The sequence below is a fragment of the Sesamum indicum genome, linkage group LG13 (genome assembly GCF_026168435.1).
Source record: "Sesamum indicum cultivar Baizhima isolate 11 linkage group LG13, ASM2616843v1, whole genome shotgun sequence".
Taxonomy (NCBI): domain Eukaryota; kingdom Viridiplantae; phylum Streptophyta; class Magnoliopsida; order Lamiales; family Pedaliaceae; genus Sesamum; species Sesamum indicum.
This window is the reverse complement of record NC_142669.1, coordinates 8580138-8606062: the sequence shown is the minus strand read 5'-3', so window position 1 is coordinate 8606062 and position 25925 is coordinate 8580138. Positions and strand designations below refer to the sequence as shown.

The 25925-nt window shown below is 32.7% G+C and overlaps 3 protein-coding genes across 4 annotated transcripts; all 3 read left to right on the top strand.

Moving 5' to 3' along the window:
• Positions 1-7745: 7745 nt before the first annotated feature.
• On the top strand, positions 7746-9207 carry LOC105176663 (ethylene-responsive transcription factor 3). The gene has a single exon (XM_011099537.3). The coding sequence runs from the start codon at positions 7990-7992 to the stop codon at positions 8674-8676; it is 687 nt and encodes a 228-aa protein (XP_011097839.1). The 5' UTR covers positions 7746-7989; the 3' UTR covers positions 8677-9207.
• Positions 9208-17252: 8045 nt separating this feature from the next.
• On the top strand, positions 17253-19932 carry LOC105176662 (uncharacterized). Its single transcript, XM_011099536.3, has 4 exons — positions 17253-17921; positions 18330-18779; positions 19093-19402; positions 19487-19932. The coding sequence occupies exons 1-4, from the start codon at positions 17514-17516 to the stop codon at positions 19621-19623; spliced, it is 1305 nt and encodes a 434-aa protein (XP_011097838.1). The 5' UTR covers positions 17253-17513; the 3' UTR covers positions 19624-19932.
• Positions 19933-20486: 554 nt separating this feature from the next.
• Positions 20487-25042, top strand: LOC105176661 (EH domain-containing protein 1). 2 transcript variants are annotated; one of them, XM_088876961.1, is made up of 16 exons: positions 20487-20836; positions 20917-20996; positions 21517-21585; positions 21667-21724; positions 21861-21916; positions 21995-22022; positions 22094-22152; positions 22328-22441; positions 22597-22699; positions 22794-22843; positions 23158-23286; positions 23401-23652; positions 23768-23847; positions 24015-24141; positions 24256-24399; positions 24491-25042. In XM_088876961.1, exons 1-16 carry the CDS (start codon positions 20758-20760, stop codon positions 24674-24676), a joined length of 1614 nt encoding a protein of 537 aa, XP_088733087.1. In that variant the 5' UTR covers positions 20487-20757; the 3' UTR covers positions 24677-25042. The 2 variants fall into 2 exon arrangements, with proteins under 2 accessions (XP_088733087.1, XP_011097835.1); XM_011099533.3 differs by having other exon boundaries at positions 21992-22022.
• Positions 25043-25925: the final 883 nt, after the last annotated feature.

The window sequence follows — 25925 nt, the reverse complement described above, 5'->3', positions numbered from 1 at the left end:
GTATTCTTAAGATTTGCTTATGTCCAATAAATGTGTATCTTTGTTAATCAAAATTCATGAATTTGTTGATAATAATGAAAAAATAATTAATTAAAAATTAATATTTACTCTCAATTGACTTATTGCAAGTCGAATAATTTTTTTCAATAACGATAAAAATATACTTTCGTACATGCATTAACATGTGAAAATAATAAGAGTAATTTGATCAAAAAAATTTATTTGGCCTGCAATAAATCAGTAATAGGTCATGGGGTTAATATGGATTTCTAAGTTTTTTTCCCGTTAATATCAACAAATTTATTAAATTTTGACCAATTGAGGAATATATTTGTTAGAGAGAAATAAATTTCAAGGATACCAAATATAATTTTTTAAATTATATAATTTATGTGTAATTACATCAAAATTTAATAATAAAAGTGTAATTAGCCCATTTATTTATAATAAATTATAAAATCGACGAGTCAAATTTATATTAAATCTAATGCGGTAACAATCCAGCACTGATGATCCGACCCATCTAATTTTGGACATTATAGATGATCCATACCCAAATGTGATTTGTGGGTCTGGGAGAAAAAGGGTTTGGGTCAATGTGTCATTGCAGTTGAAAGTAGAACCCAGTGTTAGTTATCAAGCCCATTTTGAATATTCCTTTTGACTAGCCCTGATCGTGGGCTGCTCAAGGGGACGTTGAACCCGACCCAGGATCCAACACCGGGTGATTGAATCTGTTATACTCTTATTATATTATAATATGCAGGGATAATTACATCATATTGTTTTAAAATTTAATATAATTATATATAAATTTATTTTAATTTAAAAAATTACATTCAGTATCCCTAACCTTTTTTTCCATCTAATAAATTAATCTTCTGTTAGTCAAAATTTATCAAAGTTGTTAAAATTAGCAAAACGATTTTAAAAAAATTTATATTTATTTTGGTTAACTTAGTAATAACTTTTATCTTCACACGCTAATGCATATAAAGAGGTGCATGCTCACATAATAAGTAACCTATCATGCTTTTGAACTCCTCCCAATTATGGCTAGAAACGGAATCAAACTATTCGATATTTAATTGAGAACAATCGACAAATCTCGTTTTGAATTTTCTTTGTTAAATATATCAAATTAAATTAGAACAAAACTTTTTGTTTGAGAATTTTTCAAGCTTGACTCGAGTTCAATTCAATTAGTGATAAAAATAATAAAATATACTTAAAAATATTAAATTATCTAAAATTGATTCATATTCGCACTAATTAAAACTCATTTCTGCTCAATTAAAATAATAACAAAAAATAAAATATAAACATAATTTTTTAAACTCGAACCCAACTGGATTAATCATTCCCAACCCTACTTCCAATCCACAAAATATATGAAGAATGTGAAAAGCTAAAGCGCGTTTATCTTAATTCTATAAACGTGCTACCTACCGATACAAAGTCTAATCGCATTTATCAATAGCGTGGTAGAGTGGGGCCAATCAGCATTAGACAGCTGGAATGCTCTTTGTTTTATGTGCTGTTTGGTTCGAGCATAATTTGTGGTGTTTGTTCAACATTCCCACCGCCGTGCCGGCGTGCCCAACTGCCGATTATGCGCGAACACCGGACGGCGGTTATACCAAAATCCGCTTCCACCCAAACATGCCCTCTCCCTCAAATAATAAGTTACTAGAGCATACTCAATGCATGTCCGTAGTTTAAGAGTTTGTTACTTTTATTCATTTAATTATATAAAAGAAAAGATAAAGTAAAATAATTATCTGATCATAATTCATATGTTTAAAATTAATAAAATTAATTTTAAATGTGCATGTGTAAAAAAAAGTGTATTGAGGGTATTTTGGTTAATTTTTGTCAACTAAATGTCTGTGAATAATGTAAAAATTGTTTAACAGAATAAAAAATTAATAACGGGTCAAAATCAATTAGATGAACTAATTTTAAACATATATAAATAAAAGGGTTATCTGCACTTAGATCCCCATAAATATATCTAATTACACTCTTCGTTTACAACTGAACCCATTTCGTTAGAGTTTGGATAGAAATGGTTACATCAGCAAAAAATTACATAAATTTTCATTTTACCCTTCAATTAATACTATCATGTAATAGTACTTAAAAGGGAAAGTATATAATGATGTTAACCTCACTCTAAATGTATATTTATTACGTTTCTCCCTTCACAAGTACAAAAATATACATTAAATGTTAAATGAAGGAAAAAATTAAAAATTTATGTAATTTTTTTTAGTTAACGTAAGAGTTTTCTGTCCAAACTCTAACGGAAGTGTTTTAACGAAGAGGGTGTAAGTGTAATTTCATATCTCCTTCGACGAAAAATATAATTTATATTTTTAAAGGGAATTTAATTGGAATTAATTTTAAATAAAAATGCTATTAATAAATGCAATTAGTTAAAGTTATTGATGGAGGAAAGAAATCAAGTTAAATAAGGTAAGAATGACATTTTCAAAAAGGAAAGTCCAAGTCAAACTTACCAAATTTATGTGGAACAACGAATTATTAGAATACCCCAGCCAATAAATTGTAGCCACGTAATAAGGAGTAGGTGAAGGTTAAAGTAGTATTTTACCCATACCTACTCTAAATAGCATACATTTGTATTAGTATAAATACCCCATCATTTTTTCAATTAAAGGGAAAGAAATCATTTGTAAGGATTCTAGTGTGAAGTGTGTTGAGTCGCACCCTAATAATACACATTTAATCGATATCGCTTTTTTAGGACATCAATAATAAATTTGTGGTAGAAACTCATACAGTTGTGGGCATTTTAAGGATTTCTCTCTTATTAAGTTATATAAATAAAAAATCATGAGTAATTTTCATTTCTTTTTGTTTTTTTTAAGACAACTGTAGAGTTAGGTAGACGATATCACAATGAAAATAATCCTTTAGCCAATGTATATATGTTGGTGGAAGAGTCATTTTCTGTCTGATGTGAATGTTATGTTGGTCAACACTTTGTCACTACTCTTACCACCAATTTATAGTCTCTAAAGCCCATTTTAATGATCAGCGTCAACACTAAAATTGAGGTCCTATGAATAAGTTTTAAAGTTATAAGTTCGATTTTCATCGGATGTTTGTGTATTTATTTCACTTTATGAGTCATTATAATTTATTTATCATTGTTAGTCATATTGAGTATTATTCGGTATATCAAGATGAATTATTGCAAATTATTGGGTAAATTACATTTTGCCATCCAAATTATGCTCGTTTTTTGCATTTTGTTATTCGAAAAAAATTTTCGTGTCAACTTACCATCTCAACTTTGCGAAATTTGCACTTTGCCGTATACGATCGGTATTTTGTTGATTTTTCTACTAGAAAAATAACACATGTTGTGCATATGTGAAAAATATCACATCACATAACCTTTAAATATCACATGTGCACTGCATTGTGATTTTTTTCCGACCAAACACTTGATTGAAAAACAATTATAAGTAGCAAATGCAAACTTTCATAATTAAAATCAAAATCGCTTAAATTTTATTATAATTGAAAAAGAAAATGATAAGTCTGAAATTCATAACAGTTTGAGGAATAATTCATATGAGATTTTTATACGAAAAATATCTTATAAGATCTAAAAATAAGATATTAGAAGTTTATAAATTTTTTAAAAAGAAGTACGGAATTGCAAATTTATTTATGAGATCTTAACAAATTCATTTAAAATTATAAATTTGTTATTACTAACATCTTATAACTCTACAACCGTATTCTATTCAAATTATTTAAAATATATAAAATATTTTTTTTATAGTATGTGATTCATTACACCATTCAATATATTTAAATTTAAAAATAGATTTAGTACATTAAAAATTAAAATCAACAAATGCATTCAAGCAAAAATAAAAATAATTATTGTAGAAATAGACGCACATCCACATTTACGGTACTAAAATTCACGCATTTTATGTATTTGGTTTCGTAGTAACTAAAAAAATAATATTTGGAAAAATATTGACATGGTATTTCTTTTAATTGATTTTATCAAAATATCTAAATAAAAGAGAACGGAGTTGCATATAAAAATAACAAAATTTAGTCCCGAATACGCAAATTGGTATTTACATTGCGAATTACACTAAAATTATAAGACGAGAAAATAATAATAAATATAGCCCCTTTTGTATGCTCTAAAAAAATAAATAATTAAATAAAGGGATAATTATACTCCCATTCTATGAGATTTGGTGTAATTACACGTAAATTTTATGTGATTTGGAAATTTACGTCTAACACCTCTGAGGTTTGCTTTATCTAAAAAAATAAATAAATATTGATATTATTCTCGATCGACTCATTACTGAGTTATTGTAGATCAAATAAAAATTTTTCTAACTAAACTGTATTTATAACTGGTGAAAATATACCTTCTTTCATGCATTAATGCGTGAAGACGTACGAGGTAATTTGATCATAAAAATATTTATTTAATCTATAATAAATCAGTAATAAGTTAATCAGAGGTAAAAATAGATTTATTTCCACTTTTTTTGTCAATATCACAAATTCCGTGAACTTTGACTAACGGAGGGACTTATTTGATATACTAAAACAAATTTCAGGAGTGCTAGATGTAATTTTTCAAACCACAATAAATTTACATGTAATTACAAACCTCGGGAGAGGGGTGTAATTATCCCATAAATAAATGGAAAAGAAATCCGTGATATGGTCTTAAAGGAATAACTGAGGGCATATTCCTTCAAAAGTAGAAAATTCGATTTATGGAAATATTTTATTCAGATTAGATCTGATCGAATTAAATTAATCACATAACAAGTATGATATACTTATCATATTATTGACCACTTTATTCAAATTTACACAAACATTTCGGCTCTTATATTATTATTTTTGAAACAAATCAAGATTCGAGCTTTTCACATTTCGGTGAATTGACTCGTCCTTACCTGAATCGAGTCTAAATATATCTGGACTTATAATGATCACTCAATTTATTTTTTAAGATGTTGTTCACGTGAAAATAAACTAACCTAATAATATTAGTCAATAATAAGTGTACGTATATTTGCTACTCGTATATTTTTATGCTGATTTTATATACATACTTTTAAATAATAAAATAAATAATATATGTACATATAATATAACGTTTACTATTCGTCTCGTATTTTTTTAATTATGATATTTATTATGTAATTGATGTATAATTAAAAAAAGAAAAAATTGAGCAAGAATTCAAAAATCCAGAGTCAGATAGCCCCCTTTTTTGGCATGTCGGCAGTACTTAGTATTTTCAAACTTATTAGTTTTATTTTAAAACAAAAAGTGGATTTCTATTAAACATATATTCTTATTTGAAATAATAATAATAAAATAATGATGATAATAATAGAATGCTTGATTAATTTATTTCAGAACTTATAAGAAGTTAAATAATATTTAAAAAGTAACATTCTGAATAAAAATGAATTAGTCCTGTTAAAATTTTACCCGTAAATCGCGACGTCTTAGTTTCTTTCATCAAAATTTATAAGCTCGTAACATCTTATATTTTGAACTTATAAGTTTTATGTCATAAAATATTTAGAAAATACTTTATAACATCTAATAAATTCTAAAAAAAAATTACAAAACAATGTATGGAACCTGAGAAAAAAAAATCGTTAGGCTTACTGGGTGGTCTCCATCTAAAACCCTCCGACACTTAAGATAAAATGTTTAGAACTGAAATTTTTAATGTTAGAGTATTGTAGTAAAAATATGCCTTATCATAAATGAGGCATCATCTCCAAATGCATCAACTTGTCTGGTCTACGTGGCATTATCTCCAAATTGGCGTGGTAAGATAATATACGATCTTGATTTTGAGATCTAATAACCCCACCAGAGACATGGGTGCCGATCCTATAGCACAGTCAGTATTTCTCCAAGAAAAGGAGGATATTTGTTTCCTTGTACGGATAAATTATATTATATCCGTATCAAAGTTAATATCCATACATAATGTGAGAGACTCGAGTCGATAACCTTCTGATTATAGGATCTCAATTTTACTAATTAAAATAATCCCAATTAACGTAAATTTAACAATATTTTGAACATAGAAAAAATTCCAAAACTTTAATGGTATTTCAAAGACGTGAAATTTAAATTCTGACAGAGTATGTATTGGTATTGGCATTGCATTAACTGCCCCTAACGGCAAATTATCTACCGGCGTGTACAGAGTTGTTGCTGCGGTTGCCGTTTCACGTAAATAATGAAGCACCGAAAACGACACATCCAAACAGTCCTCTGACCCAAAATACCACCACCATTAATACCAAAGAATCCGAGGATGTTTCAGTCTTTTTACATGCACTGACAAATCAAAATAGACCAAAATCCTTCAATCCAAGGACTCCACCCGGTTGGCTTGTGGGGGCATGTCACGTGAGAATATCAATAAACCAATCACCCCCCTCCCCCCACAATTTATAAGATAAAACATTTATAAAATTTGCATAATTATGATACTCATCGTTGTTTAGAAAATTAAAAATACTCATTTTAAATTAAAAATAATTATATAATCCTTCGACGATGAAGTTGACGTTATTATTTTACTCTTACTAATTTTTTTTAAAAAAAAGAAATATTTTGGAAAATATAGAAAAAATTGAGGATGGGGGAAATGAATAATGGGTAAAGCATATTAGTATATAAAAATATCTCTGAAAATTCTAAAATATATAGAATTATAATTCATAATTTAAAAGGGTATTTTTGTCAGTTTGGGATAAAAATCGAATGAAAATCTAACGGAGGCTAACGAAATGTGCTCGTTGTTAGACGAATGTTAAAATCAGGGGGTTATCTGTAATTTTTCAAAAAATGATAAGATGTTTATAATTATGATAAACTTTAGGGAATGTGATTGTAATTCATTCATAATATTAAATGATTATCCTTTCTAACGTGTTAAAATTTTAAATTAAGATAAAAGTTGTAAATAACTTTATACCCACTTGCATTATTGATAAAAATATGAATATTAAAATAATTTTTCTCAAACATTCCAATTATTTTATTTTTTCCGCACTTAAGTCTTATTTTTAAATGCTTCTAATTTTCACTATTGTTTAACTTACAATATTTCTACAAATGATTCCCTCTATAAAATAAAAGTTATTACAAACAACTCGTAAGTTGTAAGTAAGATTTAGGAGATGTTTATATCGATATTCTATGAAGTTTAGTATAATTACATATAGTGATATAAATTTTTTATAGTTTGAAAAAATACATATAATAATTATTATATTTATTTTTGTCTGACAAATAGATCTTCCCGTTTATGTTTATCCAGAATACCTTTGTACTAATTCTCAAAATCAAATGTGATTTACGTGAAATTTCACCAAACTTCGAGGGACGACGGTATGATAATCCCAAGATTTAAACTTAGGAAATGGAGGGTCGGGATTATTTATAAGATGGATCCAATAGAGCCACGGTTCATATAAGAGATGATGCAATGTTGATCAATCTGAAGAAAAACACGCGAATTCTTGGATATTTTGGCAGTTTCAACGAGGTTTAGGGACTTTCTGGTCTTTTCAAGTTGTTTAATGGTGGACCTCTGCATCAATTACTTATAAAAAAAAAAAAGAAAATGGAAAAATAGGAAAAAAGAAATAACGCTCGCCTCCCAACCTCTCTCTTTATTTTTTTTTTTTCCTCACACACAACACACAGTAGAGGAAAAAAGGAAAAATAGATAATCTCATCTCTCTGTGGCGTTGTTTGTTCCTTTGTACATATGTCTTCTCACCCATTTCAGATTTCTCTTTCTTCTTTTTTCTCTCTCTAAATCATTTCTTCTCCGGGGGAGTAAAGTAGAGTAATTCATCGTTTTCAATTTTTGGTTTTTTTATTTTTCTTTGATTTTTGGTGGTTCATCTTTTAATTTGGACCATGCGGAGAGGCAGAGCAGCGGCCAGGCAGGTGGCGGCGGCGGTTCACGGCGGGGAAGGTAATGGATCTGGGGAATCGAAGGAGATCAGATTCCGGGGTGTGAGGAAGAGGCCGTGGGGAAGGTATGCGGCGGAGATCAGGGACCCTTGGAAGAAGACTCGTGTCTGGCTCGGCACCTTTGACTCGGCTGAAGAGGCTGCTCGGGCCTACGACACCGCCGCGCGCTCGCTGCGTGGTCCGAAGGCGAAGACGAACTTCCCTTTGACTCCAAGCGGCAACGTGTTCCACGATTTCAACCCTCAAAACCCTAATCAACCACAAATCAACAATAACCCTAACGATCCCTTCATGGATTCCCGGTATTACCCTCAGGACCAAGATATAATTGCGCAGCAGAGGCCGACCTCTAGCGGCATGAGCAGTACCGTGGAGTCGTTTAGTGGGCCGCGGCCGCCGCCGCCGCCACCGCTTGTTCAGCAGCAGAGGAGGCATCCGCGGTCGCCGCCGGTAGTTCCGGATGATTGTCGCAGCGACTGTGACTCCTCTTCTTCCGTGGTTGATGATACCGAGTGTGACATCGCCTCATCCTCTTGTAAAAAACCCCTTCCTTTTGATCTTAACATGCTACCACCGGTGGACGCCGCCGCTGACTTGGACGAGCTCGCTTGCACGGCGCTCCGGCTCTGAGGTGTTTTCCACGTCCGATGATAATGATGAACTTATCATTTGGAAGAAATCCACCCATTTGGTTAAATTACTCAATTTTCCTTTTCTTTTTACCTTTTTTTGGTTTTATTTTGCGGAAAATCGAAAACAAAAAAAAGAGAAAGAATGCTCATAGACAGGGTGAAGACTGAGGTGTCATTAAAACTAAGAGTCTGTCTTCTATGAGTGTGTTGTTTGAAAAGAATTTACTTTCTTAAATTTATAACTTTAATGTTATCGATAATAGAAGATATTCTGATTGATCTTTAAGCGAGTTACGTGTTGTTTGTGACCATTTGATGATGTGCTCCATAATCGATACGCAGTCCACTGTGTTAGGCAACAATTGAAGCAGTGAAGTAGCTGGAGTTCTGATATATTCTCTTACTTGATGTCTTGGGGCTTTGATCATATTGTTCGATATGTGATTTGTCTTCATGTAAACATTTAAAACATTATCTATACTAATGATGCTTCTGTATATTTAATTTAAATGTTTGAATTTAAAGAGTACATCTACTTGTCTAGTTTACTTCAAATGCCATAGCTACTGATTTGAAATGATCTATTTGAAATTTAGGATATATTGTTAGCTCATTTAGTCATTTGTACCGTTCGGCAATTCTGTTTAGTTGCACCATTGTCAGATTGTGGTTTACTCTTGGTAGGTTTCGTGTCTGAGGGTTGCTCGACAACAAGTGGGTATGATTTTCATGAAATGAAAGTGTTCCTTGGTCTGTGTTGTTTTCATTCTCACAAATCCATGCTCATTAAACTTACAGTTCTTAGTTTTGTCATTCAACCTTATCTTTGTTGAAAATCACTGCATATAGGTTTATGCATAAATCTCCGTCAACCAAAGTGGTGATGATTTACTTTGATTGTGCTGTTATGTGTCTTTACATCCTTAAGTTCTTCCTGTAGATCACCATGTGTGCTTTCTATGTGTTTCCTGAACCTCTTCACCCAAGCGCTACGGAAAGATTATTAGAGTGCAGTGGTTTACTAGTCTATTAGCTTTGTGCTTACGAAAACCAATTGAATTTGGACTCTATGCTTACCTGCTGCAGTGAAAGTTTGAAGTCCTGGGCTCCTTTTAAGATAGTACATTGAGAATTAAGATGTGAATTTATTTCTTATTGTTTTTTTTCCAGTATTTTTTGCTTTTTCTCCTGCATTCTAAATGTTAATTACATGCAATTTGCAATATCAGGTTTCTTTCCCAATTCTCTGTGGGTTGTGCTCTTTAAGCTATTTTAATTTTCAGTTACAATGTTACTTGCGCATGCTCTGGAAGGGGAGTTTGTACAAGAAATTTCCTATTAGAGTGTAGAAAATATTTCATATAATTTTTAACCAGTCGATGGTTTGTTATACTGCTCTATTGTATTTCTTGTGATCTGTTGTCTGGTTCTACTGTTTCTTTCTATCTATTTCAGTCGTGTACCGAGCAATATTTTACGCCAATATATATTGGTTCTAATGTTTGAAGCTTGTGAAGGATTTCGTTTATTAACTGCTGGCTTTTGGGTAAAGGAAGTTTTCCCTATCTGTTCGTCTTTCCACTGATCTGCAACAATATTTTACTTCTTCTTGCCTTTCCTATTTTTATGCTTTTTCCATTTCTTTTACAGTAATTTTTTTTCTTCTTTCAGTTGCAGAGAGGGAAGAATGTGGTTGGTGTTAATATATAGTTATTGTTTTTGATCATTTTCTGCATCTTTAAACCTGTAGCAGTCGCGGAATATGAGTCATCACAATTTACTATTCTTAGTAGTCTGGAAATGTATTTGGTTATTGCAGCAGCAGTGCAGCTGCAGCAAGGTCTCCATGGATCTGGTAATAAGTTTGTCCTCCAGTATTCTGCATATCAATATGTTCCCAAGTAATTCCAGTACGGATGTTTCTGGACTTGACATTCATATCCTATCTAGGCACTGGAATTGGATTCTCCTCCAAATCCCACTTTCCATATGCAATAAATTCTGAACTGGAAGCATGGTATGATGGATTGATGTTGTATGTTGAGTTTCGCTTCCAAGTTGGGCTGTCTTGTTTCTTTCCTTTCTGGAAGTCCGTATTATAGTTGTTTGTTGGATCCTGAAGATTTTCTTTCAAGAACTCCATGAGTTGTTGCATTCTGAAAACAACCTGTCCATCGAATTAAACTGTTTAAACTTCTGGCATGTTTGTTTCTTCAGAACAAGCATTTCTGCCTTCGTTGCTTACATGCCCTTTTCCTTCTTCCTGTATGTTCAACAGTTTTTAACTTTGGTTCTCTCCCTTTCCCTTTAAAAACTGCAATGCTAGTTGTTAGTGTTGATGATAACAGGAAACATACCCTGCAAAAGAAACGAAAAACATAGAAATCAACCATGTTCGAACAGGGTTAACATAATACTTAAGATAGAATTGTTTAGGGAAGTCAATTTCTGGAGATATATAAAGCCTGTGTTTTGATTGTGATCATAATTCATGCCTGCAGGTAGCCATGTCTTTTGTACATGGACATTTCTTTGTGGAACTTTCCCTTTTCCCTGGTATGCTTTTATGCAAGTGTGTTGGACCCACACCTGTTGAATTCTTCATCAACAGTGGAAAGCTGCTACAGTCTAAAGTTACCCCTTCTTTACTAATTTTATTATTTTTCCCCTTTTCTTTTTCAATTTTTACCCCATGTCATATTTACAACGGGACTGTTTAGCGATAAAGTAAATTTTGACTGCTGCGAATATATCTTTTGCTTCAGTAAAAATGGTTCTGTTTACTGTAAAAAAGCTGGCGTATACACTAGAACAGGTCCATCACAACCCAATCTAATTGGGCTTGTCTGGATTGTTCAGCCTAGAAATTGGGCCGAAAGTTAGGGGCCTGGGGTTGTCCTAACTCCTATCGAAATCATACTCTTCACAAAGTATGCAGCTACCGTGGAGGGGCGTTTGCAATTGTTTCTGTGTGGAATCCTTTTTCTTTCTTGTTTTAGGTCATTTGGGTGTGTATGTGTGGTGGATATAAGAAAACCACTGATAGAATGTAAAGAAAGTTTGTACCTTAGATTCCACCAAAAATCTTGAATTATCATAAAAAGAAGTGTCTGGAAATTTCTTAGTTAGAAAAAGAGAAGGTGGTGGTGGGTGGGTAGGTATATAGGCAACAATCTTGGATCCACCTATACCTTCTTCTCCCTTCCTCCTTTATTATTTAAAATTAAAATTAAAGTTAAAGGTGTGGTAGCACAACCCATGTTCTCCACAACACTACACATTAGAATGTAGCTGCTCCACTCTTCACAACATGTTCTCCTTTTCATCTATTTCTGTAGTTGGACCAAAATCCTAATATTTGAAAAAATATTAAAAACATAAATTATCTAGGGATTAATATTGATCAAAATCAAATTAAAAGTGTAATTTACCTTTATTTAACCAAAAACCCAGCTAGACATCTCATTTCATTGCGCTTCCCCCAATATTTATATACATCTTTTGTGATTTTTTATTTTAATTTTGTTGCGAAATAAATATCTAATTAAATAATTTTGCAGTTCAAAGTTGTTCGACTTTGCAGCCGCTCAATAATGATATGAATTCGGTTACTTCTGTGTCCAAAGCGATACATTAAAAAGAGTTAATTTAAGATCGAAAGTCTTTGAAAATAAAAAATAAAAAAAAGTATAAAATATTAATATTGATGTGTTTAATAACACAACTTAATATCGAAAATTTTATCAGTAAATTTCAAAATTTGGTGCGTATCGAAATGATAAAAATCAGTTTAGTTTAAGAATTTCAAAAACAGAAACCGTAAATCAAAAATACTATGGTCAGTAATAACTTAATAAATATTTATTTTAAGTGATTACAAACTCCACTCTAAAGTATGAAATTTACATGATACAAAATTAAAAATAAACTAACAACGAAATTTTAATATATATATCCGATATCTAATATTTATTAAATGTTGAAATATTTTGTTTCACTTAATATAAATTTATTATAATTGATTTATTTTTTTTAAATAAAAATAATAAATATTATTAATTGAAATAAATTGATTACAATAATTCATACTGGATATTCAATATCTAACAAACCATTACAACAATCATACTATCAATAATATCAAATACACTAAATCAAACCGACCACCTACTGTTCAGTAGAAACAATACACCTACTATTCAGTAGAATTAACAAAATCTCACGCATAAGGCAGGATCGAACCTATGACCTCTAACCTCATGGGGTCTCAATTTCGCCTACTAAATTAGGTGTCATAGACTATAATATTAAATTGTTATAATATAAATTTATAGACCGGATTGATATTAATTTAATTAAATATTGACCGACCAACACGTGTCAATATGGGCTGCATTGAAATCCTGGGCACGTAAATTGGTTGTTGGTGTTACACCAGGCGGAAAATCAATGGCTACACACACTTTTGATTCTCTCTACTTCACCAAAATTTAATTGTGTGGTTGACAAAAATCTACGGTAGGTATCTGTTTATTGCAAAATTTATTTTTTTGAATTTTTTTTTATTTAAAATAAACTTCAGTCAAATTAACATTAACATATAATAAAGAATTAATCATACTTAAATCTCCTATGAAAATACAAATTCATATTTTTACCCAAATAAGTTTTGAAATTACACTTACACTCCTTCTGAAAATTTATTGTTGACACATAATTTACTCTCGTTAGTATTTTGATAAAAATATTGATATTAGCAAAGAAATTACATTAATTTTTTATTTTGCCCCTGACCATCTAATATTTCTGTTTATGTTTCTGTACTTGTAATAAATATAATAGATGTATATATATGGAGTAATGATGACATCATTAGATTTTTTTTCAACTTATAGGTACAAAATTATATATAATATTAAATAAGGTGTAAAAAAAAAAACTTTATATAGTCTAAGTGTAATTAACTTTATAATGTGGGGGTAATCTTCTAAAGTTTGTAAACTGGTCAAATGCCCCCAACATTTCAATTGATTACGAAACATGTCATGATTCGAGATTTTTTATCCGGGTCGTTCCGATTCAGACATGACTATGTATAAACTTATGATGATTATATGGTTTATCCTTAATATGTGATTCATGTGAAAACTACAGTTAAAAAGATTTATAAACATGAGCTTTCCGTGCCCCTGAAATACAACTTTCATTATGGACATATTTTGTACAACTTTAAGTATTTCCCATTTACGATCTTACTAACTTAAGCATCGAAGGATTATAATCAAGGTTTCTCGGTATAGTTCTTACCATTATTTTCCCTTGTTATGTCTACCAAAAGGGATCTAATACGTAAATTAATTTAAGAATAATCTACGCACATCAGCAACGGTTCAGTTTATCTTAACAGTCCCCACAGATTGTGGGCACTTATAAATGTCTTTACAAATTATTCATTAGTACAGTTGTTGCATTAGTAGATGAATTCAAACACACAATCTCTCTAAATAGACGAAACATATCTTCATTAACGGCGTTGACGTATCTTAATTAAAAAAATTGATTGATCCTAAGATGAGTACAATAACATTTATATAATGTAATAATTAAGACAATAAAAAACTAATGAGGACAAAAAACTTGTGAAAGAAATATTTGAAAAGTCAAAGGGCCAATGAATGTTTCACAAGCAACCCACCTCTCTACCATCAAACAATCACCTTTTTTCCCCCCTTGGCTTGGGACAGTTGAGATGGGTACAAACGTCAAACGATGTCGTGTTAGCTGAATTATTTAATCAATATACTTAAATGATAGGAACATATATATATATATATTAGATGATGAATTGTTTGATTACAAAAAATTAGGGCATCGCATCTGATCATGTGGGAGTGCTGTATTGGCAGGTTGGCCACTTTCTGTAATTGAACGTCTAACTGTACACGTTTCGCAGCGTACGGTCCCACCACCGCACGCCATTCCTAATCTAAAATTTAAAATTTTTGAATAAGTTAGTTATATCTCTGTCATTAATCGCCAGTTATGAGTGTGGAAGACCTTTCTTTTTTATATACTATAGATAATTTAATAGATAAAATTACAATAAATTTATATGAAGTTTGACGCAATTATAAATATTTTGTAATTAGTTAAAAATTTATCAATATCCTTAAATTTTAGCGACTGTCTAATAGCTAAATCAATTACAAAAATGTACTTTTATAGCACAAAATCGGACAACTCCTTTTTATGAAACTGAAGTCAAAATGGATAATATATCGCTACAAGATTGGCTGGACTAAAACCGCCCATAACAAAAATGTGAGGCTAATTAGAAGTCAGAGCGATAATATTTCATAATATTGATTGAATCGCAAGTCACATTAATCTTATTTTATGTAAATTTTAAATTAAAAAAATGTTAATTATTTCAATACTTACACCCTTTTATCTACATAACTCTAAGTCCGGATTAATGGATTCAAAAGTATAGAATTTAAATCCCTAATAATATTCAAATCTGTTTCTTTAATTTCAAATTAGAAATAATATGAATCATACAAACTTCACTTTGAATTATAGATATTTTTTTAAAAAAGCATTTAGCTATTATTGCACCTGCATTAAACTTGTGAAACACTTCCTTTTCTTGCAATTAAGGTGTTTGGTAAATGTCATAATTTCTTTATAAATTAGTAATTCTTTATAAAGCCATAATATGTGACGATACTATGATACACGATAACGAGGATTAAATCGAGATTGTACTCATTTTAGAAAACTTTCGAATCAAAAAAAGTTGTTGGTAAATACGTGCCCTATGTGGGTTTATATGTATTTTTTTTTTTACAATTCTAAGTTCTTAAATAAGAAATCCATCGCCTCACTGCTGCGCTCCGTCTCTATGCGTATATAATAAATAATTTTTCATATTTTAAAATATATTATGAATAAATTAAAATACATAAACCAACAAATCATATTTAAAAAAGAACAAATAAATTAAAAAAATTCAAGATTATTATCGACACAATAAAAAATTTGGGTACAGTGGTGTTACAAATCGCTGTTTACGAACGAAAGTGATTAATTTATTTTTTTATTTTTTTTAAGCTTAGGGGTCGGGTTGTTTTTTTTATTTATATATATATATATATATATATCAAAGTCCAACTAATAAATTTAGTATATTTGATGATTAATGTTTGATTTGAAAAGAATGATAAATCATATATGGTAAGTGCAATATAATATTTATAATCTGATCGACTCGACCTAACTGATTGGGATAAAAATATATATGTGATATGTTGTACATTTACATACCAATTACGTGAGTTGATATACACTAAAAAAAAAGTAATAAATTATATAATAAATGCAATACCTCTTATAACATAACCAATTTAATAAAATCAAATCGGATTCGAATAAAAATTTCTAAATATGTTTCGTCTATTGAACAATCAATTATAATTATATTATGAATTTTATCAATATCAAATATGTATAACTAGTTAACAATTATTCAGCCGAATCTGTTCATTAGCCCCTTATATTCACTTTTCTTCCCTTTTGTAGCCCATCATTTCTCAAATATACCATAATAGTCCCCCATATTTTAAATTGATGTCATTATGGTCTCGGCCGTTAAATTTAACAAAATCTAATTAAAGTGGATGGAATATTACACTAACGAGGGGTAAAAAAGAGTCAATTATTTTTTATTAAAAATATCTTGTTATAACGAACAAAAAATACAAATATTAATAAAACAACTAATTATTTAAAAAGAAAATCAAATGCAATAAATATATTTTACGTCTAGGCATCAAAATGCAAAATATATAACAAAAACATTTGCATGAATCTCAATCAACCTAATCTTTTCGTTATCATAACTGATTGATTTTTCATTTTTTTTTGGAGTTGATGATATTTTTTAATTATTGGTAAATTATTATAATACATGAATATTTTCAATTTTACCTTCCATTTATGCTATATTCCATTCAATTTAATTTGATTTCGTTAAAACTTAACGGTTAGGAACCACAGTGACATCTTTTTAAAAGATAAAAGAGTATTACGGTGCGTGATGATGGACTAAAGTGGGCCGAAAAGTAAAACTGAGGGACTAATGAAGGAATTTGGCCTAATTATTATCACAATATATCAACAACTACTATTACAATGGATCAAATTCACATATTGGTGGATTCAAATTCATGACCTTCTCATCATAGAGTCTCAATTTCGTCAAATAAACCAGACTTATTCACCAAAATTTTGATATATATTTACAAATATGGTAAATTATAAAGGACTCTTTTGAGATTTGTCATAATTACTCTTTGTTTTTTAAAAAAATTACAAGTACTTCTCCGAAATTAACGTGCGTCTAACAGATATCCGCTATAACGGATTGTCACACAGAATACTTATTACGTTTATTAATTTTAAATATATATTTATATTTATATTAGGATAATTTTTTTTTAAAAATATGGTATAATTTACGCTTATAAACACTCATACACACCCGAATGTAAAAGAATTTTCCCGACAGGTCCCCCTATTCTTAGAGTTATTTCAGGCAAGGAACCCGATTCCTCGCTTCCAAACAAATGATCTCATTCTCTCCCCCTTCTGCCACTTTCCGCCATCCCATTCGCCTCTCCTCTCCCAAGAAATCGACAAAAAGCAGTAGAATTTCACGCTATATAAGCCTTCAGTCCACGCCAATTCACTCACTTGATTCACACCCACAACGCAGACGTCTCTCTGTATTCACAGTTCCTCTCCTCTTCCCGTGATCCTCGGTTTCTTTTGGTTATGGCGGATGAGAAGGCAGCTCTGCTGAATCCCGGCAAGAACCGGGCCTTCGCGCGCTCCGTGTCCCACGCGCAGGACGAGCTGCAGGGGTTCCGGACTTGGCTCAAGTGGCTCTGCGTCGACCAGTCCAACCACTGGACCGCCGCTCTCTCATGGTTTGTCTTTGTGGGCCTCGCGATTATTGTCCCCGCGCTCTCCCACTTCGTGCTCGCCTGCGCCGACTGCGACAGCCTCCACAACAGGCCTTATGACGCCGTCGCGCAGCTGTCGCTCAGCGGCGTCGCCGCACTTTCTTTCATTTGTTTGTCGGGGTTTGTGAGGAAGTATGGGCTCAGGAGATTCTTGTTCTTCGATAAGCTCTGTGATGAGAGCGAGACTGTAAGGAAGGGGTACACCAAACAGTTCAATGTGAGTTTCTTCTTCCTTCTACGGCTTTCGTTTCGTTTCCTCTGTGTTGTTGAGTTGTTTTGTGTTTGGTTCTTTGATTTTGATGAGGAAATTGTGTTTCATTTTTTTGAACTTTTCATCTTCATTTTCATTTCATTTTTTTCCCACTAAAATCTGAAGCCAAAGCGTCTTGGAATTATTATCATTGTTGAATCACAATTTCATTCAGAAGTTTAAGCTGATAAAACTGGGAATTATCCAATATTTAATATTTTTAACATGTTGAATATTTATGATAATTGGGTGGATGATTCTTGATCTTGTCATTCATAATGAGAAGTCAAATTCTTGATGCTTTTACAGCCTGCAAGACAGCAGAACTTGTTCCTTGTTTCCTAATTTATGGACTAATTTTTTCCCAACATCCAGAGATCAATGAAGCTCTTATTCATATTCGTGCTGCCCTGTTTTGCTGCCGAGAGTGCGTATAAAATATGGTGGTACAGCTCCGGGGGGACGCGAATTCCGTTCTTGGGCAATGTCATTGTGAGCAACACAGTAGCATGCATCCTCGAGCTGTGCTCATGGTTCTATCGAACCGTGGTCTTTTTCCTAGTCTGCATTCTGTTTCGCCTCATCTGTTACCTTCAGATTCTCCGTCTCCAAGACTTTGCTCAGGTCTTTCAGGTCGATTCAGATGTTGAATCCGTTTTGAGGGAGCACCTCAGAATCAGAAGACATTTGCGAATAATCAGCCATCGTTACAGATCATTCATATTGTTGGCTTTGATTTTCATCACTGCAAGTCAGTTTGCGTCCCTTCTCATGACCACACGGTCAAGTGCTGATGTCAATATATACCATACCGGAGAGCTAGCGGTATGCAGATTTGTATTATTCATTTCACCTATTCTAGTAATTTGCTGGCTATTTAGTTTCTTACATTTGTTTTGCTCAAGCCATGGTAAAAAGAAAAACAGACTTAAATATGATAATAGATGTTTTGATAAACGGATAATTTGCTGCTATTCTGATTGAAGAAAGATCTTAGCAACTGATGCAAGATCTGTTTTTCATATCAGAGTAGAAGCAAGTAAGTCAGAATCATTTCTTGAACTTCTCCCATCACCATATCTTGATTCCTCAAGATCACCTCTGCGGTTGCTGAAAAAACTTGCATTTTCATACACAGGTTTGCTCCCTCAGCCTTCTAGCCGGGCTGCTAATTTTACTACGAAGTGCAACGAGAATCACCCACAAAGCACAAGCCGTCACATGCCTTGCAGCCAAGTGGCATGTGTGTGCTACAATTGACTCGTTCGATACAGCTGAAACCGAGACTCCAGTTGCTCGGGTATCTGACGAGCAAATATTCACCGGGAGTTCTGATGGATCATCTGATCTAGACGATGTGGGAGATGAAGAAGATGAACTCGACAATTCCAAGTTCCTTCCAGCATATGCCTTCAGCACAATCTCATTTCAGAAAAGACAAGCCTTGGGTGAGTTGGATCCTTCTGTACTAGAAACAACTTGCTAACTGCATTCACATGTACATGTCTAACTGTGGTCTTGTTGTGTTGCAGTAACATACTTTGAGAACAATAGAGCCGGGATTACGATATACGGGTTCATGCTGGACCGAACTTCTCTGCACACAATATTTGGGATAGAGTTGTCCCTGGTGCTATGGCTGCTCGGAAAGACAGTAGGCATTTCTTGAACAAACGAGCAACGGGCGCGAATCGATGCTATAGTCGATGATCGGTTGGTGAAATCCTCCATTGTCAGACATAGATGGTTTCCGAGTTGCAAATTTGTGCAGAGATCATGGAGAAGACTGTGTGTGAGCATGGAGAGAGTGGAGGAAATGTATTCTTTCATTTCTTTTTGTATCATCCCTTTGTATTGATGTATATGTCTTTTCTCTCATTCCCCTTTTACCGACTCATGTATTGCTTCTTAAGGTATGATCAAGAACCATACCGTAATGGTTCTTGATGTGATTATTAAACAAGTCGAGTTCAAATCAGTTTTTTTTGTTTTTTTTTAATGAAGAGTTCAAATCAATTATAAAAAACAAAACGTGAATGGAGTTTCATTGAAGTGAAACATATAAAAAGTACTCATAATAAAGCAGTGGAACACATTGAAAGTCTAATTTGAATAAATCAAATTTAAATTAATTATACGATCAATGGGCAAAATGGGCTATGATTATATTTTTACCATATAAGATAGTGATTAATAGCAGTACAGTAAGTTGTAATGGTAGTATAATTTACCTTACTAAAATTCTATTTTAGCTCAGCACATGGGCAGCAGCTATGGATAGGACATGCTAAAATCTAGACAAAATGAATATTTAAAAAATCATTGTCCGATTATGGTCTCATGATCGATAATTTGATGAATTAAGTTATTCAACTTAAACAATAATTAGGCACGTCCTTCTTACAAATTGGGCCCATTATATGGAGTAATTAGAGTTGTGTTTTTATTTAAAATAAAATGCTTATTTAGCCGAATTATATAAAAAAAAAAAAAGTATAAGAGGGCGTAGGATATGAATAGTAGGAAGTGGGTTGGCGGCATGTTTTGTGGCTATTTCTCAAATGAATATGAAGCATTAATGATTAATGGAAGGCGATTCCCAGTGGTGGAGAAACCACTGATGGGACTGCCAAATCGGAGTAGGAGCTTTTCCATATGCAATCCCACATCCTTCCCATGCAATCATATAACGACGATTCGCGTAACATATAACACCCCCCAAATCTGCCCGAGAATCATGTCATGATGCTAGAACAGTAATAAATAGCTAAGAGAATTTCACAGGACATCCAGAAATCCAGCCATGAATGATTTCATGGAAATTCGGTGCTCCCAGGAGCATCAGAAGATCTATCAGACTTGGTTTGCGTTTGTCGATTCAGGTTGGTACAGATATAGCTAAAAAATTGTGTTGTTTGTGCTCAATTTTAGTTATTTGATTGTGGTTTCGTGATGCGATCAGATGGAGATGGCCGTCTCACGGCGAACGATGCTTCCAAGTTCTTTTCCATGTCCAACTTGCCTCGTCCGGATCTCAAACAGGTTTTGTTTTTCTGTTTTTTTTGTTTTGTTTTTCTTTTGGTTTTGGTTTTTGCCTTATTTGGTAATGCGGGTAAAATGTGATTTCCGGTGCTTTTGGAAAATGCAGCACCTTTCTGTTTTCGGATTTCGATAAATTTTGAATTGTTTATGGTGTTTATTTGTATGAAAGAGAATCTGACATGATTATTTTGAATACTGACGGTTGAAATGTTGGTGACATGTTAAGTATGCAGCCTGGAGATAATGTTGCGTTTCTGTAGAATTGTTTCACTTTTTGCTCGACATATAATTTATCATTCTGACGGATTGCTGCCACTGTTGAAAGAGCATGTGGCAGAATCATACTTTTGTGCTCCTCTCAATGATAAATCAGTCCAATTGTTATGTCTTAGCTTGCTTATGTTCAAATGTTCTTGAAACTGAATTGAGGGCTTTCATTTATTTGGATATCATATATTTCTTGTGTTAGTTTTTCCTTATGTTCTGAATGTCATTTTGGTTTTTCATCTGTTTCCACAAGATGTGGGCAATTGCAGATTCAAAACGGCAAGGATTTCTTGAATTTAAAGAATTCGTTTTAGCAATGCAGGTTCTGATCTTTCCTTCTTTGTTGTACTGAAAACACTTTCAATATTATCATACTGACCTCTCTTAGCATTTGGATATGTAGTTAGTCTCTTTGGCGCAAGCTGGGCATACTCTCACCAGAGATATTTTAAACACTGAAGGTAAGAAGTGGAGCATCAGATTCTTCTGCTTCTCAAGTTTTCGTGTTGCTCGTCATCAGGTCATGTCAAATTACTGTTTTGATTCTGAGGTATTGACTTGGTATGGAAACAGTTTCTTACATTGTATGATCTGCAGTTGACTTTGAAAACTTGCCACCTCCAACCATGGAAGGTCTTGATAAACTCCTTGCTGTGAGTTTGCTGTTCTCCATACTTGCATTGAACTTTAAATGCTAATTCTGTTAACGTTTTTATCCTTGTATGCAGAAGAAAAAGCGTCTAAGTGAACCTGAGAATGGTAAGATGGATGATGTTGTATGCACTAGAACATTGGTAGTTAATTTTTTAGGCTGACTTTTGGCAATTCAGGCAGTCAAAGACAATCTTCATCCTCAGTTAATTTGTTTCATTCTTCAAAATCTTCAAAGGTAATCTGACATATCGCATCTTCTATCCGGATTGTTATCCAGTAAATTTCAAGTCACATGCTTTGGGTTGTTTAGATCCAAATAATTGAATTTTTGCGCTTCTCTATAAGAAATTTCTGTTTTCTTCTAATCTTTTGGCTCCTAGACTGATGTTTCTCCCCATTGACGCTGTTAGATGTCTGGGGCCTCTGTCACTTCGATAATTGATGGGTTGAAGAGACTTTATATGAAGAAGCTGAAGCCCCTGGAAGATACCTATCAGTTTAATAATTTTGTTTCCCCCTCATTGGTAAGCATTCCATCCACCTTCATTTTCTGCAATGTGCAATGAATACCCAAACAGTTTTGATTCTATGTTGCTTTTGGGACATATATTGATTTTTTAGCTGGCATGAAATATGCCTTTTGGTTGACTCTTTCTGTTAATGCATTCTATGATGTAAGACGAATAGCGACTTTGATGCCAAACCAATGGTGATGCTGCTGGGGCAGTACTCCACTGGGAAGACAACATTTATCAAACATTTGCTGGGAACTACTTATCCAGGTAATTTGCAGCTTCCTCTGTGAGCATTTGCACTCCATTTTCTTTTTCATTTTCTGGTTCATTTATAATTCTTTTTCTTCTCTTTTTGTCATAGGAGCTCACATTGGACCTGAGCCCACCACAGATAGATTTGTTGTAGTGATGGTACGTTTTTGTTATGTCTTGTCTCTAGACTATTTTTTTTGGTTTAAGTTACAGAAGAAGTTGTGTATGGCTCTACCATTGTGTCTCTCATGCTATATTTTGCTAATTCATACCACTCTATATCTTTTACCTTACCAATTGTTTTTCTCCTCACGGCACTTAATGTACCCAGCTCTGTCCTTTCTATGAACATCTAATTCAGCTTCCGATGCCTTTGCTTGTGTAGAAATTGCAGTTTAAGCTTGGCTACTCCTTTACATATTTTTTCAATTTTTATTTTTCCTCGGTGCTTATTAGCATATTGTTTCATACAGAATGGAGCTGATGAGAGAAGTGTTCCGGGGAACACCGTTGCTGTTCAAGCAGATATGCCATTCAACGGGCTGACAACATTTGGGACTGCATTTTTGTCAAAATTTGAGTGCTCACAATTGCCACATCCTGTGAGTAGATACAATCTTTGTTTTTCAGTTGTTCTTCTTCTTCCCCCCCCCCCCCTCTAGAGAAAGAAGAGAAGATACTAAACTGCTTATCCGTTTTTTTTTTAATGCTCGAAGCTGCTGGAGAATATTACATTTGTGGACACTCCTGGAGTTTTATCAGGAGAAAAACAACGGACACAGAGAAGCTATGACTTTACTGGTGTAACATCTTGGTTTGCCTCGAAGTGTGATCTCATTCTGCTTCTGTTCGATCCTCACAAGCTTGACATTAGTGATGAATTTAAACGAGTTATTGAATCTCTACGTGGTCATGACGACAAAATACGTGTGGTTTTGAACAAGGCCGACCAAATTGATACACAGCAAGTACGTGTTAATAGAGACCTTTTACACCTCATTTTAGGCCTTTGTCCTCCAAATGTCGTTGCAGAACTTCATAGTCTCTAATGACTTGATCCTACTGGTCATCCTCTCACTGCAGCTTATGCGGGTGTATGGAGCCTTGATGTGGTCCCTGGGGAAAGTGCTAAATACTCCTGAGGTTATGCGTGTTTATATTGGGTAAACTTCCGCATTTTTATATTGATTGCATGATCCTTTTATAGTTGAAAATTTCCTTCTGATATAATTTTACCTGAAAACCGTATCTCTCACTCCAAAGTAAACTATACCTGCTAGTGTGGTGTACATTTCATTTTCAATTTCACTTGTTCATGTGTTCTTTACAGTTCCTTTAACGACAAGCCTATACGTGAGGGTGTTGGCGGTCCTATGGGTAAAGAGCTTTTCGAAAAAGAACAGGAGGATCTTCTGAGTGATTTGAAAGACATACCGAAGAAGGCTTGTGATCGTCGTGTGAGTATGGTTCATCAAAGCGCATACATGCACATCTACATGTGTATATATAACAGTATCTTGCATATTGGCATATGAAGCATGGTAAGAGATGTTCCTATATATATTTCGCAGATAAATGAATTTGTCAAACGTGCGAGGGCGGCTAAGATACATGCCTACATCATCGGTCATCTGAGAAATGAGATGCCTACAATGATAGGCAAAGCTAAGACACAGAAAAGACTCATCGATGATCTTGGTGATGAATTCGCAAAGGTATGGACTTTCTCCCTCCCTCGTCTCCTCTCTCCCTCTCAGTGTGCGTTCTTGCATGCAGACACTTAATTCTCCTCACATCAAATTTCAGGTCCAGAGAGAACACCATCTACCAGCTGGTGACTTCCCTGACGTCGAACACTTTAGAGAGCTTCTGAGTGGATACAGTATAGATAGGTTCGAGAGGTTGAAACCAAAGATGATACAATCTGTTGATGACATGCTCGCACACGACATCCCTCAACTTCTCCAGAAATTCCGCAACCCTTACGACTAGTGATGCAAACGCTGTTTTCAGAACTTCTTCAAAGTCAGAAACTTTGCCTTCTACCTCAAGATTGCACTGCAGTGGAAATATACAGCGCCTGTGTCCGTTGTCATATGTACATATATATATTGTGAACTTGAAGGAAAATTCTTAGACAAATCAGATTTCGTCGTACCAAAGCCATTTGATCACTTTTGTCTACAAGTAATTGTATTTGTCATATGATTGATTCATGTCCGAATTGATTTAGTACCAAATTAGTGGGCTGGATCTAATATGAGTTTAAATGTATGCGCAAAAGTAGATGGGATAGGAGATGGGTCGGTTGGAGTATGATTGGAATCAATATAAAAAAGATTATTTTTTTTAGTAGAATTTTGAATTGCCATCATTTTTGTATTCTAATTTTTAGCAAGTTATTCTTGTAGTTCTAATATTAAATTTAATATGGATTATTAGACTTTAATATTTAAATCTTTCAAAATTACCCATCAAATGAAACAAAAAAAAAAAGGTGTTCAATTTATGGTGAATCTACTTAACTAAACTTTTAACCAAAAAACTTTAAATAATGTATGTGATTTTTTTTCTTATATATAATAGAAATCTTGTAGTCAATTTGATTTTGATTCTTAAATGGATTAATTTGCCATACCATATCAAATATTAAAACTACTATCTTATATATATATTTTTATTATGTACACATTCTTATATCTTTCACATTTTTATATTATTTTTTGTTATTCACTTATCGAAAATAAAATAAATAAATGATAATATAATTGTGATTTATAGCATTTAATTAACTATTTTTATTTTTCATAACAACTTTAATTTACTAGAATATCAAACGAAAGTATTAAAAAAGAAAAACTTAATAAGTACCAGGCTGGATTGAAGTCGATTTGTTATTTACTATGACATTTAGCCGTACATTATTTTTTCTTTCCCGTTGATCCAATTTTACTCAATAACACCCCTAAATAATGATTTAATAGTTACCAGAAACTAAGGTTTATCATGGCCTTTTTTTTTTATAAAGTCAAATAAAAATATTATATTAGAATCTTCCTTCACTTTCATAATATTATTAAGATTCCTATTTAAATGGTTAATAAAAATAAATATGATGATTAAAAATTATATAGAATCTATGATTTAGTTGGACTTAATAAAACACGAACCACTCAAATCCCATCGAACACGTGATTTTACTAACATTTTATCAATTATATTATAACGTTTAAAAAATATA